General features: G+C 38.8%; 1 protein-coding gene across 2 annotated transcripts in view; it reads right to left on the reverse strand.

The window, feature by feature from the left end:
* LOC147916296 (uncharacterized) overlaps positions 1 to 18988 on the reverse strand; it is a 37187-nt gene that overhangs the window by 18030 nt on the left and 169 nt on the right. The window contains exon 1 of one of the 2 annotated variants that reach the window (XR_015553215.1): positions 17649 to 18983. Coding sequence is in view for 1 of the 2 variants with exons in the window: in XM_087435376.1 (XP_087291502.1) it covers positions 17649 to 17726 (78 nt within the window). In the remaining variant the exon portion in view is untranslated. Of the gene's footprint in view, positions 1 to 17648; positions 18984 to 18988 lie in introns of those variants that run through there. The other variant, XM_087435376.1, reaches the window with a different exon arrangement.

Genomic DNA, 18988 nt, shown 5'->3' on the forward strand with positions numbered 1-18988 from the left:
CAGGGTTCGCCGGTTCAGATCCCTGGTGCGCACCAATGCACTGCTTGGCAAGCCATGCTGTGGCGGCATCCCATATAAAGTGGAGGAAGATGGGCACGGATGGTAGCCCAGGGCCAGTCTTTCTCAGCAAAAAAAGAGGAGGATTGGCAGATGTTAGCACAGGGCTAATCTCCTCACAAAAAAAAAAAAAAAAAAAAAAAAATGGCAAAGGACCTGAACAGACATTTGTCCAAAGAAGATATACAAATGGCCAATAGGTACATGAAAAGATGCTCAAGATCACTAGTCATCAGGGAAATGCAAATCAAAACCACAATGAGATATCAATTCACGCCTGTTAGAAGGCTTGTCTTGTCATCAAAAAGACAAGATAACAAATGGCTGGCAAGGATGTGGAGAAAATGGAACCCTTGTGCACTGTTGGTGGGATTGTAAATTGGTACAGCCACTATGGAAAACAGTATGGAGGTTCCTCAAAAAATTAAAAATAGAACTACCACATGATCTAGCAATTCCACTTCTGGGAATATATCTGAAGGAAACAAAAACACTACGTCAAAGAAGTATCTGCACCATGTTCACTGCAGCTTTATTTATAATAGCCAAGATATCGAGGGATGAATGGATAAAGAAACTGTGATATGTACGTGTGTGTGTGTGTGTGTGTGTGTGTGTGTATGAAGGAATATTATTCAGTCATAAAAGACAAGGAAATCTTGCTATTTGTGACAACATGGATGGACCTTGAGGGTATTAGGCTAAGTGAAACAAGTCAGACAGAGAAAGACAAATCTGTATGATCTCACTTATATGTGGAATCTGAAAAAAAAAAAAGAAAAACAACTTTTAGTTATAAATAAGTATGAGGAATGTAATATATAACATGATAACTATAGTTAACACGGCTGTATGATATATAGGAAAGTTAAGAGAGTACATCCCAACAGTTCTCATCGCAAGGAAAAAAATGTATATTTTTTGCTCTTTCTTTTATTTTGTATCTGTACGACATGATGAATGTTAATTAAACTTATTGTGGTAATCATGTCACGATATATGTAAGTCAAATCATTATGCTGTACACTTTAAACTTATACAGTGCTGTATGTCAATTATATCTCAATAAAACTAGAAAAAATAAGGTATCAGGTGGTGATAAGTGTTATGAAAAAATAATTAATCAGGATGAAGAAAATGGAGTGAGATAATTGTGAGAAAGGTACTATTTATATAGGTTGGTCAGCAAAGACCACTCCGATAAAATGACATTTGTGCTGAGGCCTGAAAGAAGAAAGACTAGAACTTTGGAAACATCAAGTGCAAAGGCCCTGAGGCATGTGTACTGGGAGATCTCTGTACACTTGTCATCCAAAAACACTTATCTTAGGCTTAGTTAATTCTATTAGAATATTTTACATCTACAAAATCAAGGAACAATTATATATATATATATATATTTTTTTTTTTAAAGATTTTATTTATTCAGTTTTTCCCCCCAAAGCCCCAGTAGATAGTTGTACGTCATAGGTTCACATCCTTCTAGTTGCTGTACGTGGGACTCGGCCTCGCGCTGGACGGAGAAGTGGTGCCTCGGGGCGCTCCCGGGATCCGAACCCGGGCCGCCAGCATCAGAGCGCGCGCACTTAACCGCTAAGCCACGGGGCCGGCCCGGAACAATTATATTAATATATTCATGCACTCATTAAGCAATCAATTCATCAGAAATGCAAAGGGGGAATTTTCATGAAAACAAGTTCACTTTCTTCAGATGAATCTGGAATTTAGGATTGTACAAAGTCTACAAGCTGACTCACATGTCCAGTCTTGGTCTTCCACAATGATACTCTTGAAATCCTAAAAAGATTAATTAAGTTCTCTCTATTTGTATTAGTGATCCTTTCTAGCAGTCTGACTCTAAGAAGCAGAACAAACCTCTTTGCACTTTCTGTGAATCTCCCAAAGCTTGCTTTTACCAGAGACAAAGGAGGAAGAATCCGTCAAGTTGGTAACTCTCAGCTCTGTTTTTAGAGTAAACATATCCATTTAATGAAAACACAATGTGCGTGCACTGAATATTATTTTCAAGGAAACAGTAGAGGAGGAAGGGATGGGGGAAAAACCAAGAGATCAAAAAGTTATTACACAACCTGGAATTAATAATAATAAACTTTTTAAAAAGTTTCAAACCACCGTATCCTGTTTTTTTCCTGTCCACCTTCAATAAAGAAATGGTCATTAGAGAGAGGCGTGATGAATTTAACTAGACTCCAAACTTTCCTGAGGCAGAAGGTAGAGCCTGTTTTATTTCCTTTTGTATCTTCAGAGCCAAGCACATGGTAGGCATGCCATGTATATTTGTGGAATTAACAATTAATGTTAAACTGAGCAATAGCAACATAATTCTTCTACACTGCCTGGTGATACTTGGGTTCAATTTTATATATGGGTTTCTTATAGTTTTTCCAAGGCCTGCCCACGAAAAACCCAAAAAGGTGAGACAGAGAACTCCCAGGCCCTGCCCTGTAGTCACAGAGAATGGGAGACTGCCTGACTATGGGCACCACATGAATTTCAAGGCCCAGAACCTCGAAGTTAGGCCTGAAGGGCATGGCTCACTGAGTCTCAGAGTGATCACCTTATATGGTAGTCTAAGTTGTTTCTGAGCTGATGTAGTTGGGAATACAGAAGCAGGGAGCCTGTCATTCTATGCTCCTTTGACTTGAGGGATATCCTGCTCTGCAGAATTGCCAAAAAATGCAAACTTTGGGTGCACTCTGAAAGATACAAGAGAGGCAATGGGAAGCCACATTCACCCTCCTGCATCTGTATCTTGTTTATACCCTTTGCTCTGCTTGTCAGCTCATCCGGAACTAAACCAAAGTAATATCAACTTGAATGGAAGCCAAGACTTTATTCTCTCCAGTCCCCAAACCCAGACCAAATTCCATGGTCTAGTTTTCAGCTTACATTACATCATCCAGCTCTGTTCTTACAGTAAATATATTTAATAAAAGATGACAAATAATTAAAATGCAAAAAAAAAAAAAAAAAAGACAATTTGTGCACAGTGAGTATTACTTGAAAAGAAGCTAGAGGAATATGCTCCTGCCTTCACAGAGCTGACCTTCTAGTGAGGGAGACAAAAGGTATAAAAACTATTCCCATCGAAAGGAATGTCAAAGCTCTGGGGTCTAAGACTTATAATGAACCACAGGACATTCACTCCATTTGGCGTAATAGTGTGGAAACCTGCCTTTTCAAATTACTCATACTTTTCTTATTTTTTAAAGAATTTTGAAACATAATAAAATATTATCCAGTATGGAATTATTTAATATATCTAAACTAGACCTTCTGTATAAGTACACCACAATACCACAAACTTCTACCCCCGACTCCAACATTTCTTTGGGGTTGGGATAGAAGGCCACAGTACTTAACCTCTCAGTGGTGTCTGCAGTGGCTCATTAGTCACCTCATAGGTGTGGACCCTCTCTTTCCCCAGCAGCAACCTAAGCTGTCACTGTGGCCTGGATGTTGGTATAAGGGATCTCATGGAAATGAGACCCAGAGCCTCTGGCCAGAGTCTCGGCCTTCCAGGTTTAGGAGAGTGGAGGGATAGTGTGCATCCCCGCACTGGGAATAAGCGTCATGGAGCCATGAAAGCTCAGGGGTTTGTACTGAGTGAACCCTACTGTGTTGGTCCTAGGTATGACGTAGTGTCCTTCAACAGATACAGGAAGCACTTATGTGTTGGTTCTGATAAAGTACAAAGGCCAGAACTAGGATGTAGAGTCTTTTTTTTTTAGAGATTTTAAAAGTGTTTTATATTTGTTATTTAATAACAAATGTCACTTAGTGAAATGTCATTTATTTATTTATTTTTGTTTGTTTATTGTGGTAACATTGGTTTATAACACTGTATAAATTTCAGGTGTACATCATTATACTTCTACTTCTGCATGGATTACATCATGTTCTCATGTTCACCACCCAAATACTAATTACAATCCATCACCACACACATGTGCCTAATTATCCCTTTCACCCTCCCCCCTCCCTCCTTCCCCTCTGGTAACCACCAATCCAACCTCTGCCTCTATGTGTTTGTTTGTTGTTGTTATTATCTACTACTGAGTAGTAGATAACCGTATGAGTGAGATCATACGGTATTTGACCTTCTCCCTCTGACTTATTTCAATTTGCATAATACCCTCAATGTCATCCATGTTGTCACAAATGGCTGGATTTCATTGTTTCTTACGGCTGAGTAGTATTCCATGGTGTATATATACCACATCTTTATCCATTTGCCCCTCGATGGGCACTTAGGTTGCTTCCAAGTCTTGGCTATTATGAATAACGCTGCAATGAACACAGGGGTACATATATCTTTATGCATTGATGTTTTCACCTTCTTTGGATAAATACTCAGCAGTGGAATAGCTGGATCGTAAGCCCACACATCTACGGACAGCTAGTCTTCGACAAAGGAGCCAAGAACATACTATGGAGAAAGGAAAGTCTCTTCAACAAATGGTGTTGGGAAAACTGGACAGCCACATGCCAAAAAATGAAAGTAGACCATTATCTTACACCATACACAAAAATTAACTCAAAATGGGTTAAACACTTGAATGTAAGACCTGAAACCATGAAACTTCTAGAAGAAAACATAGGCAGTACGCTCTTCAACATCGGTCTTAGCAACATATTTTCAAGCACCATGTCTGACCGGGCAAGAGAAACAACAGAAAAAATAAACAAATGGGACTACATCAAACTAAAAAGCTTCTGCACAGCAAAGGAAACCATCAACAAAACGAAAAGACAACCTAATAATTGGGAGAAGATATTTGCAAACCATATATCTGATAAGGGGTTAATCTTCAAAATATATAAAGAACTTATGCCTCTCAACAACAAAAAAACTAACAACCCAATTAAAAAATGGGCAAAAGACCTGAACAGATATTTCTCCAAAGAAGATATACAGATGGCCAACAGGCACATGAAAAGATGTTCAACGTCATTAACTATCAGGGAAATGCAAATCAAAACTACAATGAGATATCACCTCACGCCCACCAGAACGGCTACAATTAACAAGACAGGAAACAATAAGTGTTGGAGAGGATGTGGAGAGAAGGGAACTCTCACACACTGCTGGTGGGAGTGCAAACTGGTGCATCCACTATGGAAAACAGTATGGAGATTCCTTAAAAATTTAAGGATAGGATGTAGAGTCTTAATTCACATACAAAAACAGGAAAAAGGGCTAACTGTGAAGCATGGGGTAGTATGGCAGCATAGAAGAGGGGCAACTTCCCCCAAGAAATGATGTCTGAATTAAGACCTGACAATGACTGACTTGACTTGTTTGCCCACCCACCCAGTAACCCCATCATGCCTCACCTCCCTCTTTTCCACAGTCACTGGAAGCTTAAGCCTCTCCAATCACCTCCTCTATATGGTCATTCTCATTCTGTTCAGCACAGTTCCCAATCTGACCAAATCCCCCACCCTTCCAAGCCCTCCAAAACCCTTTCTGTGTGCCTTCTAGAACCCTGGAGTCCTGATGTGTGAAAAATATCCCCTCTATATTCTTAACCTCTTTCATCAAAGTTTCCTCTGATTCCTTGACCTCATTGTGTGTGATCTGTTGATAGGACAATGGCTCCCCTATAGCCTTGTCAAGTGAAGTAAGTACTCCTCTCACATCCTGTACACTTCCATGCCAGAATGAGGGATGTTTTTTTTCTTTTTGCTACCCATTGTCATTCAAACTATTCTTCCTTCCTTCTTTCTTCAGCTCCTTGTTTCTAAAATTGAATAATCTCCCAGTCACTCCCCCTCATTCACTGAAGACTTGACACTTGGCTCACTGTCTTCCTCTTCATCCCTACTCTTGTAATTATTTTTGTCCGTATAGTCTCGCATCCAACATCCTTGGTTCTCCAATCCATTGACCCCATTACTTTGTAAAAAAACTCTCTCTTATGTTTGTCCTGTCTTGTCTCCCCCGTATCTATCTTTGAGTCCCTGGTACATCATTATGAAAAGCAACTCTACTTCTTTTATAGTCACCTGCCTTGCTGAGTATAACTCCAGACCGTTTTGGGCCCTGCAGCAGAGTAGCTGAACACTGGAACAGTACCTTAAACTTATGACCACAAAATTGAAACAAGCACTCAGTATCTGCTCCAGAATCCTAAAAGGGTTTCCTAGTAAGGTCAATATTTCACTCTCTGAGTCAACTATTTTATTTTTATTTTTTCCCAAAAGTTTCAACCCTACCACATACTTTACTGAAAAAAGATAACACTACATAGGGACTCTATTCCTCTAACTACCAACTCTTCCAGTATCCTTACCAATATATTCTATGTTCCCACTTGTTAATACAAGTGCCACTGACCTATTGAAGGCCAGTCCCGTCATGGGACTAACTTCTCTTGCTTTCTCAAGGACATCACTCTTGCAATTGTCTCCTCTTCCATGGATCACTAATTTTTCCTTTTATTATTATGCAATTTACCATCCTTAGAGTTAAACTATTATCTTTTTAAAAAATCTCATTGTTAAAAAAATCCTCACTTGACCCTAGATCTCCTTCTAGGAGCAGCCTGTTTCTTTGTTCCCTTTCATAGCAAAACTTCTCAAAAGAGCTGCCAATCCCTCTCTGTTTCCAATTCCTCACCTCCCATTCACTGTTACAACCCACTCCAGGGCTTCCATCTCCGTCACATCACTGAAACCACTATTATCAAGTCACCTATGACTTTCATGTTACCAAATTCAGTAGACATTTCTTTTTCTTCCTTTTACCTGAGGTCTTGTGCAAACTGATCTGAGCCAGTTTGACTTTTCTCAATTATTAGGTTCTTTTGTAGATATCAGTAGCCTCCAATAGATGGAGGTAAGTGAGCACTATAGCTCTCTCCTGATTCTGAACTAGGTACTTTATGGAGGGAATTCTACCAAGCTATTATTTAGCCTCCCCAATAGCCATAAAATCTTGAAATTTTATTTCTCCCAATTTAAAAAATTTCCTCCCAAAATATCTATTCCAATTATTCATTCTGAGGCCCCAGCTACTGCCATCCACAATGATCTGATTGGCCCCCTGACTATCTCCAGTGTTGTCTTACTTCTCACTGCAGATGTAGATGTGTTACTAAAACTTTGGATTTCTATCTTGGTTCCTCTAAAAATTTTAGGTTTCCCAGAAGAGTTATCACTTGAAATCTAGTGTCTATTAATGATGATTCTTTTTGACAATTTTTCAAAAATCAATTAATTGTTAGGACGGCATATGAGAGATTGTTTGCTGCCCTCCCTACTCCACTGGCTGAGAGATCCACCCGTACCTCATGGAATTTATTACATCAGCAGGTTCAGGCACCAATTATCTTCTCAGATGGTGCTATGTAGTGCCATCCTCAGCACTGCTGGACTTGCTTACAGGAACCTAATCTCAAAACTTGCAGCCAAACTAATTGGTTACTCTTGAAGAATATTAAGAAACCAACTCATTATTCTAAACATTGGTGAAGAGAAGAAAAATCAAGCATATATCCTGCTTTTCCTGTAGGAGCTGTACATCAAGGAAACCAAACCATGTATGTGGTCAACTATTTTTTTTTAATAAAAGAATCCCAGCTAATGAATGCAGAAGGAAGAGACTATCACCATTTTGTCACCTTGATAAAATAATGGATCTAGTCAATGATCATCAACAGCTGCTAAAATCTTTAGGTGAGAGGCTGACAGAGAACTTTGTAATGATAGCTCAGGCTGACAACACTTGAACCCACTGACTGATTTTAAAATTCCAAAAAGAGAGACAGACATTACATGCCTCCTGATGTGATGCAATAAGAACGCATGAGAAATATGAAATATGAAATAAGAAATATGAAATATTTCTCCCAAAATACGTAGCCTGAATCTTATCAAGCCTCTAGATCTAATTTTCAGTTTACAGGAAATACATTGAACAGAGGAACATTTTAAATAACACCCCAGGAAATAATCAGCCAAATCTAGAATGTAACAAATTCTGCAGGGAAAACGACTTGAGTTCATCAACAAATAAATGCTAAGGAAAACAAAAGAAAAGAACCAATAGACTAAAAGAAATTTAAGAGCCATATCAACAATACAATATGTGAATGGCAGTTGGATCCTGATTTGAATAAAGAAACAAAAAGTATTTATGAGACAACCAAAGAAATTTGAATATTGACTGGATATTGATATCAAATAATGTTTGTCAAATTTTATTTTTTGAGTATGATAATGGTAAAGATGTCTATATTTTTTTAAAAAGAGTCCTTATTCTTAAAGATACAGACACAAGACTTTACGGATGAAATCATGATGTCTGCCATTTGCTCTAAAATAGTGTGGTGAGGGCTTGGGGGAAGTGGGGGGCATGAAGATAAAACAAAATTGCTCATATGCTGATAAACGCAGAAACTGGGTGATGGATATTTGGGGAGTTATACTATTCTTTCTACTTTTGGAGTATGCTTGAAAATTTCTACAATAAAAATGAAAACAAACCAAAACAAAAAACTTGCACCTCTGAGCTCTCTTATTGAGAATTATTGCCAAAGTCTATCAATGGTTTATTAGTAATATCTTTACAATACTTCATCTGATTTCTTTCCTTTGGGGCCCTGATTCTCTCAAAATTCCCCATGGTTTTTTTGAGTTAATTTATTTCTTCATTTTTGTTTTTGAATGAGTAGGATAGAATTCTTTCCCTTGGGATTTTTCTCCTAATTGCACAGTTACGCTCCCCAGTGTGTGGATTAGAGCAGTCCTCCCAGTAGGAGGCGCTGCCCTCAAAGTATGGTTTCAGCTTGTGTGTTAGAAAAGATCCCCCAGGCCTTCCTATGACCCTCCAGACTCCACAGAGCTTTCCTGGGAGACCGGTGCATCATTTCTTTAAGCGAATTTCTTAAAGTAGCTTTGCTTCTAGAATAATTTTCCACCACTTTGCTGCCAAAGTTCTGTACATCAGCATTTCCTCCAGAATGCAACTTACCCATCTCAGCTGGTTTTGCTTTTTTCCCCCTCCTTCCTTAATGAGGTTCCTAGGCTCTTTTACGTATATGCCTGTCATCCATCCAAGAGAGCGTGCTTCATGTTCTAATATAACTGCTGTTGTTATTGTTGAAGTTAGCCTAGTACCTGCTTCTTTTGTGTGTATTCTGAGCAGGGTCATATCAGAATTTGTGGGGCATGATGCTAAATGCAATTTGGGGACCCTCTTCAAGAAAAAGAATACCAATTAGGAAGAAAATGAATATCTCTTTAAATAGATAAATAAATCACAACAAATACCACAAAATCCAGAAAAAAATTAATATTTTTAAATTAGTTAACTGCCAGAAACATCTCTGTAATACTTCTTTTCCTTCATTTTTTGGCTGCATAGACTTTGATCACCCTTCATATAACAATAAGCTTGTATTATTTTCTACAGGGAGGGTGTATTCTACAGAAAGGGTATCAAGATAATTCAGTCTTTCCTCTGGAATAGTTGGAATTCCTCTAGAATGCTTTTTATTATTGGTTGCTTAGAAAAGTGTCAGCCTATTGTTATTGGTGATGCCTTGTAAATATTTAGGAATATTATCAAATTTGGGAAAACTTCTCTCAGTCTTTTTCACATATGGGCTGTAAGATTTCAGGGCATGTAAATGTACTTGATGGCACTCATTCAACAGATGGTCATCAATGTCATTATAATGGTGTATTATAATTTTAGTTGTATTTGTTGTTATTATTTTTAAATCAGCAAAAAATTTAATTTTTTCCTTATGTGTTCTTATGATTCTCTCCTCTTAGTTAATTGGATTATAAACAATCCAAGAAGATTATTCATTTATTTTTTGAACTTTATCTCTTCTTATTAATGAATCACTGCTACTGGCATGATGTAAAAACTTCTTTGTTATAAGTTGTTTCTTGAAGTCAAAATAATTTCCACTGATTTTGTCATTCTCTTTATCACTTTAGCTTCATATTCCATTAATTTTACCTGAATTTTTCTCAATTCTTTAATAAGTAAATCAGGAACTTGTAATTTCACTGCATGTTTTATTGAAATGTTCTAAAATATCTGCTCAAATTATAGTTGTAATGGCTTATTCTCAATTCAACTTCTTTTAAAACAGATATCAAAAATGCCTATATCACTTCAGTACCACCAGACACTAGGAGAAATTAGATGGAGGGAAATTTGAAATGGAAAGAATACCATTTTTAATGATTTTGGTTAAAGTATCTTACTTTTGCATATTTAACAAAAACATATGATCTTGTGAACATGTTGTTAGGGTTCCTCCCAGGGTCTTGGGAGGGGCCCATGCAATTGATGGGCCCTGAAGCTTAAACTTCACTAGCTTCACTGTAAATCCACTTCTAATCTTAAGTAATAAATACAGATCTCCTCTTCCTCCTGTAGGGGAGGAAGAAATATTTCTCTACTTTTCTAGGTTCTTCTGGCTGCCCTAAGAATTAAATTGACATGAAACAGATTAACAGAAGAAAATCAAAGTTTAATAATATGTATACATGGGAGAGACCCAGGAAAACTGAGTAACTCACCAAAATGGCCAAAGCTACCACCTTAAATACCATATTCAGCTAAAGACAAAAGATGATGTTGGGGCTGGGGAGAGTTAGGGACTTCAAAAGGATGGAAGGCAACTCACAGGTAGGTGAAAAGGAGCTAACATTTGGAAAACAAGTGTTTTTTTGCCACACAGAAACAGAAGAACACAGAGGGTAGCCCAACAAACAGGCTTTCCTAGGCTCCTCCCTGTCCACCACTCAGTTCATGTTATGCTAAGGAGATAGCTCATTTCTTGAGACAGGTTTCCTTTATCTGAATTCTCTTAGGCAGTTAAGATGGAGGTAATGAGAAAAACTTTCTGAGTTTTTTGTTTCTTAAAAGTAATCAGCCTAAAATAATCCTCAAATTTTGTGTGGCAAATTTTGTTCCCCTTCACTCCTCTTGGACAAAGCGTGTTCCTGTGTTTTGTGTGCTGGATCTTCTGTTTGCCCCTCCAGATCCACTCTCCAACAGCTCCTTCTCCACCCAGGAGGCGAATCTCTATGGACAACATCAATAGCTTCCAGTTGAGTTAAGCTGAAGGGGAGCACTAACAAGAGATTAGAGGGAGAGGGGCAATTCACTCTGACCTTTATTGCCCTGGCCCTATCCCTGCAGGGTTGGCATGAGTTCAATGCATCTTGTGAGGGTCCTCTCACTAAAGTCCTCTTTATCACTGATACCGAACATCTTAATCTCAAGTTCGTGTGCCCAATGCGCAGTAAGCCAAACACTGAGACATCAGTGCTTGGAGATGGAGAAAATTTATTCGAATTGGCCAAAACGAGAAGATGGGAGCATGGGTTCGCTCAAATCCACCTTAACAAGAGCAGAAAACAAGAGGTTTTATAGAGCTAAGGGGCTTGGCAGGAGGAGCTTCAAAGAAACAAAGGAGTCACTCCCGATAAGCCCCTGGGCAATCTGCAACAGCTGCTGGGGGCCAGCCATCCAGTGATCACAGCCTCCCGAAGGCATTCTCTTTCTTCTACAAAACAAACTTACAAATCCTGGAGACTCAGTCACCTCTCAAGTTAAACAAGAAAACAGCAAATTGACAAGATTCATCAATGTCTGTGTTGAGAACAAGGTCAAAAGGCAATCATGTTTTTACTGACTATCTATAGTAACCCTCAGGTATGGGCTTTATCACCAGTGACCACTACCTTCTTTTATTCAGTCAGCCCTTTGGACGGTAATGGAGCTTTCAATATCACTAGACCTGGGATTCTGCACTATCCCTTAGAGTTTATTTATGCCCTGCTTACACCCTTGCAGCAAGTGGTTTATTAAACTCTCTTCAAATTACCCAGTTTGAGTATATCACTTTCCTGCTGGGACTCTGATACAGTTTGTAACATCAGCTTTGTGTAGGCAGCAAATTCTTCACTTTACACTTAACTTCCTCTCTAAAATCACTCTTTGTCGATGTCTTTATTTTCAGAGGATCAGCATAATCACACCTCCAAGGTGGGTGATCAAAGGAGAATTATCTTCCTTTTAGCTGCTTATTACCTGCGTTTATTTTATTATTATCATTATTGTGGTAAAATATATATATCATAAAATTTACCATTTTAACCACTTTTAAGTGTACAGTTCAGTGGTATTAAAGAGAAAACAACAGGCCCCAAATGGCATCACTTTTGCTAAAGCATTTAGCAGATTTAAGACCCACATTTAAGACCTACCCTAACTGCTGTTTCAAACTTCCACAGAAATGTAATCTTAATCAACCAGTGTGGATTTTTCTGGTCAGTATCAATGAGGTAATCCGTCACGTGAGCCTTCTCCATTTCCTTTCCACAAGAGGAAGAAGAGGCAATCTGCATGATGAAACCCTTGCCAGTCCTTTCCTCCAAAGAGATGTCCTGGCCCAAAATAATCCTTTCTTTTCTTTTGCTAATATCGTCCTTGCCTCACCTTCCTTCCTATAAAAACTTTCCATTGTGTATAATTCCTGGAGTATTTCTCTGTTTGCTAGATGAGATGCTGCCCAATTCATGAATCACTGAATAAATCCAATTAGATCTTCAAATTTATTTTGTGGAATTTTGTTTTTAACAGTGGTATTAAATACATTGAAAATCACCCATAACTCTTTTCATCTTGTAAAACTAAAACTCTATACCCATTAAGCAAATATTCCCCATTCTCCTCTTCTCCCAGCCCCTGCCAACCACCATTATACTTTCTGTCTTTATAATTTTGACTACTCTAAGTATCTCATATAAGTGGAATCATATAGTATCTATAATTTTGTGACTGGCTTATTTCACTCAGCATAATGTCCTTGAGGTTGATCCATATTGTAGCATATTGCAGAATTTCCTTCCTTTTTAAGGCTGAATTCCATTGTATGTATTGAATTCCATTATATGTCTCCCATTGTATGTATTGAATACCATTCCATTGTATGTATATACCACATTTTGTTTATCCATTCATCAGCCAATGGACACCTGGCTTGCTTTCTCATTTTAGCTATTGCGAATAATGCTGCCATGAACGTGGGCATACTACTTGAGTTTTTCAAGTGGCTAACTTCACTTCTTGTCTTTAAAAAATCTCTAAATTTGGACAACCATTCTAGAACTAGCCATAGTAACAATCTTTTCAATAAATGGTGCTGGAACTGATACCGGCTCAAGACAAGGTTGACATGAGGGAAGCCATATTGTAGAAGAGAAGCCCTATTGTAACTTTGAATGACCTCTGACAAACTAACCCAGCTGGATATGCACCCTCCAGGAGATCTAACTGCTCTGTAGATTTTACGACCCCTGCTTGTGCATGTACCTCCTAACTGCAATAAGATGATAACTTTGTTCTTTTGAGTTCCTTAGGAATGTGATGACCCCTGAACAGAGAGTCTATGCTGATAGCCATCATCAATGAAAACTGGAAGATCTGGTGTGGCACTCCCAGTCTATAACACCAGAAGGTCAACATTCCTAACCCCCTCCCCATAACCCAATGGCCTATATAACTGCTCTGAGATTTTGTGCCCCCTTAAGATGGTTCTTTGAGCCAATAGTCAGCCATCTTCCCCCTTGTTAGCAAGCTGTAATAAACTTCCCAAACTTCCCTTTCTTTTCCACCATCTTGCCTCTTGACGATTGGTTTCTGTCTTGCAGGGAGCAGATGGTGCCCTTTGTGCAGTAACAGAACAATTAATTTTCTATCCATATAGAAAGAAAGGAACTTAATAGTCTACTTTATAGTGTATCCAAAAATTAATTTGAGATGAATCACAAAACTAAACGTGAAAATAAAACAATGAAGCTTCTAAAAGAAACCAGGGGGGACTATCTTCATGACTTTGGAGTAGGCAATAATTTCTTAAACACAATATAAAAAGCAATAATCATCCAAAGACACCAACAGAAGCGTGAAAAAGCAAGCCATAGACTGGGGAAGATATTCACAATACATGTATCTGACATAGGATTTGTATCTAGATTATATAAAGAACTCCTAAAAATTAATTTTAAAAAAGGACACAACACACACAATTCAAAAATGGACAGGGGCTGGCCTCGTGGCTTAGCGGTTAAGTGCGCGCGCTCCACTACTGGCCGCCTGGGTTCGGATCCCGGGCGCGCACCAACGCACCGCTTGTCTGGCCGTGCTGAGGCCGTGTCACACATACAACAACTAGAAGGATGTGCAACTATGACATACAACTATCTACTGGGGCTTTGGGGGAAAAAAGGAGGAGGATTGGCAATAGATGTTAGCTCAGGGCTGGTCTTCCTCAGCAAAAAGAGGAGGACTGGCATGGATGTTAGCTCAGGGCTGGTCTTCCTCACAATAAATAAATAAATAAATAAATAAACAAACAAAAACGGACAAAACATTTGGATAGGTGCTTCACAAAGGAGAATATCCAAATGGAAAGTAAGCACATAAAAAGGTGCTCCACATTATAAATCATCAAAGAAATGCAAATTAAAGACACAATGAGATATTACCACACCATCGTTAGAATGGCCAAAATTAAAAAGAATGACAGCGCATTGTGCAGGATGTTTAGCAGATGCATTGCTGGTGCAAGTGAAAAATGATATGACTGTTTTGGAAAGCTATTTGGCAGTGCATATTAAAGCTAAACATATGCCTGCCTTGTGACCCAGTAATTTCACTCTTACCTGTACACTTAACAGAAACGAGTGCAAACCTCTACCCAAAGACATGCACAGGAGGGTTCAGGGTAGCTTTATTCATACTATCTAAATGTCCATCAACAGAAGAATATATATGATTAACATGAGAACATGATGCCAGTTACATGACCTTCTAGAATAAGCAAAGCTAATCTATGATGGTTGCTTTAACAAGGGTATTGACTGAAGGGGAGCACAAGAGAACTTTCTGCAGTGCTGAACATCTTCTATATCTCAACCTAGGTGGTAGTTACAAGGTAGCATTCATTTGTGAAACTTCATTGAGCCATACACTTAAAAATCGTGCACTTTACTGCTTACATGTTGTAATTCAATTTTTTACAAGTCTACCCCCCGCCAAAAAGGCCATTTCTTTTCTCTTTATGTGTCACAAATATTTCATTTTAGACAAAATCTTAGTAAACAACCTGTGCTGTTTTGTCAACTTCCATGTGTTGTCTCCTATAGGAGAAGGTCTGCTTATAATTCATGTATATACCAACCTGTTCACTGTTAAATGTAGCAAATTGACCTAAGAAAATTTGGTTATTCACATTATTAGATAATTTGGGGGATACTGGAGGCCTCCAATCGTCAGATGTAGGGGCAGGCTCTAGGTCTGCCCCCAACAACCTCATGCTCAAGAGATCTGTTATAATAAAGGCAGGTCTCAGACAAGATTCTGTGATACATTAGAATGTCTATCAGCAAGAAGACAAAAAACCAGTCCTATAACCTATTTCCAAAGCTCAGGGAGGCACTAGATTTCTGGCTTTTAGGCACTCTGACCGACACTCCTCTTACACAAAAAAAATTAGACAAGCCTAGCACAGCCCAGCAGCCTTCAACGTGGTGCCCTTCGTCCGGAGCTTTGATTTGAGTATTCTGCCACTTAGTGACAGATCTGTTGCCTAACTCTGACCAAAAGGCTAGAACATTGACATATCTGCCTTGAATAAGTTTCTCATGCTTTTTTTTTCTCATTAAAGTCAAGTTGTAATGGTAAGTCCATTCCATGAGGCCATCAGGACTGGTATGGTGCTCCAAGCCATCAGGGACTTGGATTCCTTCTATTGCTACTTTTCCATACCTATTGTGTTGCCTTCATTTGCTTGGTCTAATTTTGCTCATGACCACATCCACACCCAGCTAGTGGGATAAGAACAAACTCATTCTCATTAAGAATGACCTGGGGGCCAGCCCAGTGGCGCAAGCGGTTGGGTGCCACGTTCCGCTGCGGCGGCCCGGGGTTCGCCGGTTCGGGTCCCGGGTGCGCACCAACGCACCGCTTGTTGGGCCACGCTGTGGCGGCGTCCCATATGGGGTAGAGGAAGATGGGCATGGATGTTGGTCCAGGGCCAGTCTTCCTCAGCAAAAAAGAGGAGGATTGGCATTGGATGTTGGCTCAGGGCTGGTCCTCCTCACAAAAAAAAAAAAAAAAATGACCTGGAAGTTGCACACATCATTTTCATATCTGATTGGCCAGACATGGTCTTATTGTAAGGGAAACCAGAACAATGTAGTTTTTATTTCTAATTGGCCATGCAGTTGCTTAAAAATCAGGGGTGATTTTATTATTATAGAGGAAGGGGAGAGCCAATATTGGGGGATAAGTAACAGTCTCTACCATAATGAAAAAATTGGTTTACATCAGGCCACAACCCTTCTCAGCAGAATTTACTCAGTTGATCACTCCCTTCCTTGAAACATTCTGACTTTTTAGCTTGTATGGCACCTTATTTTCCTAATACCTCTTAGGTTGCACTTATTCTAGCTCCTGTATAGGCTTTTCTTCCTTTATCCAATATCCAAAAGGTTGGAATGCTAGAGGGTTCAGTCCTGGGCACTCATCTTCATAGTCTATAGTCTCTCTAGGAGAGCGCATCTAACATCATCACTTTAAATGTCTTCCATATGCTAGCAACTCCAAAATTTGTATCTCCAACCCTTATTTCTCCCTTAAGTTCCAAACTCATTTACCAACAGTCTAGTTGACATCTCTACCTGGATGTTGAATAAGTATTTCAAAACAAATGTGCAAAATAGAATAATGCCATTATCCTAGACTAATTGTTCTTAATATGGGGGGGAGGGGCAGGGGAGGAGCAATAACTACCTCTTAGTGTTAAGACATGTGGGTGGGATTTTTCATTGCCACAGTCGCTGGGGGTGCTACTTATATCTCTTCTAAAACTTTATTTTTTTACCCAGCATTATATTTGTGAATTTCATCAATGTCAATGCATGTAGATCTGGTTTACTTGTTTTCACCACTATATAGTTTATTGTTTCATTGTTTAATTACACCACAATTTAGTTACCCATTATTTTTTGGTGGACATTTAATTGAGTCCCAATTCTTTGCATTTATATACCCTGCTGCTATGAATATACTCTTTTTTTTTTTTAAAGATTTTTATTTATTTATTTTTTCCCCCCAAAGCCCCAGTAGATAGTTGTATGTCATAGCTGCACATCCTTCTAGTTGCTGTATGTGGGACTCGGCCTCAGGATGGACGGAGAAGTGGTGCCTCGGTGCGCGCCCGGGATCCGAACCCAGGCCACCAGCATCGGAGCGCGCGCACTTAACCACCAAGCCACGGGGCCGGCCCTATGAATATACTCTTGAACATGTTTTCCTGTGCACAGGTGTGAAAATTTCCCTAGAATACATTTTTAGGAGTAGATTTTGGGGCCATTAGCTACACACATTTTAAACTTTAGTGGATATTACTAAGTTTCTTTCTAAAATGATTGTATTAAATTTACACCCAGAAGTCTTTTAGTATGTTATCCTACAAAGTTATGCTATGAGAGAGACAGATATCAGAATCAGAGTCTTCTTGGTGCTTTACCTGAAAGAATGAAGCTTCGTTGTTTGCAGCTAGGAATCCATTTGCCCCAGAGGATAGTGGCTGCATGGAGCTTGGCCCCTGGAGGAAAGAGAAGAAAAGAAGACAGGGAGACTAAAGGACCAGGGACCTGATGGGAACACCAAATAAATGTTCTTCAGTAAATGTGGTTTTGGTGGTAGACTGTATCTGCAGTTCTCCCCAGACATTGTGGGGTGTACAGGAGAAGTTACATTTGTTTAGGTCTCTAGGCAGAGTCTGGGTCTTCTCTTTATTCCCAGTGCCAAGCTCCAGACCAGGACATTAGTAGGCCTGTAACAAACAGTTTGCTGAATGGATGAGTCGGAAGACACTGATACTCATATGTTTTGTTCTGTTAAATACCTATATTCTCACTGACTGGATCAAAAAGAGAATTAAGTTTTTAATTATGTCTGGCACAAAGTAGAAACTAAATAAGTATTTGTTGAGTGGATAAAAGAGAACCTGATTAATTTGAATTTAAACTACCTGAGCATAACTCTATTCATTTTTTCTCATTGGCTTGACGCAATGTCTGGATTGAATCTATAACTCCATTTTTTCCCCAAATAAACACGTTCCCTTTCCTTGATCTGTTTTGGGACTGCCAAAAAGCCCTGAGATCACTTAACAGGCTATTTCATCAATATCACTACACATTTTCAAGAGAACTGAGGGAAAAATAAAAGATTGCCTCACCACAAGAAAAAACTCCTTTAAATTAAGTGACTAAAATTATTGTGCAAAAAGTATACTCATAGGAAAGGGCCCTAGTGGAGGCAATAGGTTTCTGGACTAGATGGCATTTTGGTTTCCTAAAATCACCTTTTTTGTTTGTTTTAAATTAACATATGCTACTCCTCTTACTATATGCCAGGCACAGTTCCCAACAAGGTACAAATTGCATCACGGTTAATGCTCACAACAACTGTATAAAGTAGGTGATATTTATCATTGGCCCCATTTTATACATGATGAAGAGAGAAGTTGAGTAACTTGCCCAAGGTCACACAGTCTGTAAAAACGACAGTCGTTATTTGAACGCAGGCAATCTGATTCCAGAGTCCCAGCTCTTAAACACTCTACTGTATTGTTTTCTCGACTCTTAAGATTCCATGAATCTTTGATTTTTTTAAATTTCACTTGTCATGATTTTTGAGAACTACTACAACACGATATAGTTGAGATACATACGGATAATTAAAACAATTTTTTTGAAAAGCATAATCTGAAAAAAAATGCCAAACACTTCATATAAATGGAGAGCCTAAGGAACAGCTGGAGATACCAATGCCGTGCAGAAATACTTAAAAATAAATATT

This window comes from Ceratotherium simum, chromosome 9, assembly GCF_057802395.1.
Source record: "Ceratotherium simum simum isolate JZ-2026a chromosome 9, ASM5780239v1, whole genome shotgun sequence".
Taxonomy (NCBI): Eukaryota; Metazoa; Chordata; class Mammalia; order Perissodactyla; family Rhinocerotidae; genus Ceratotherium; species Ceratotherium simum.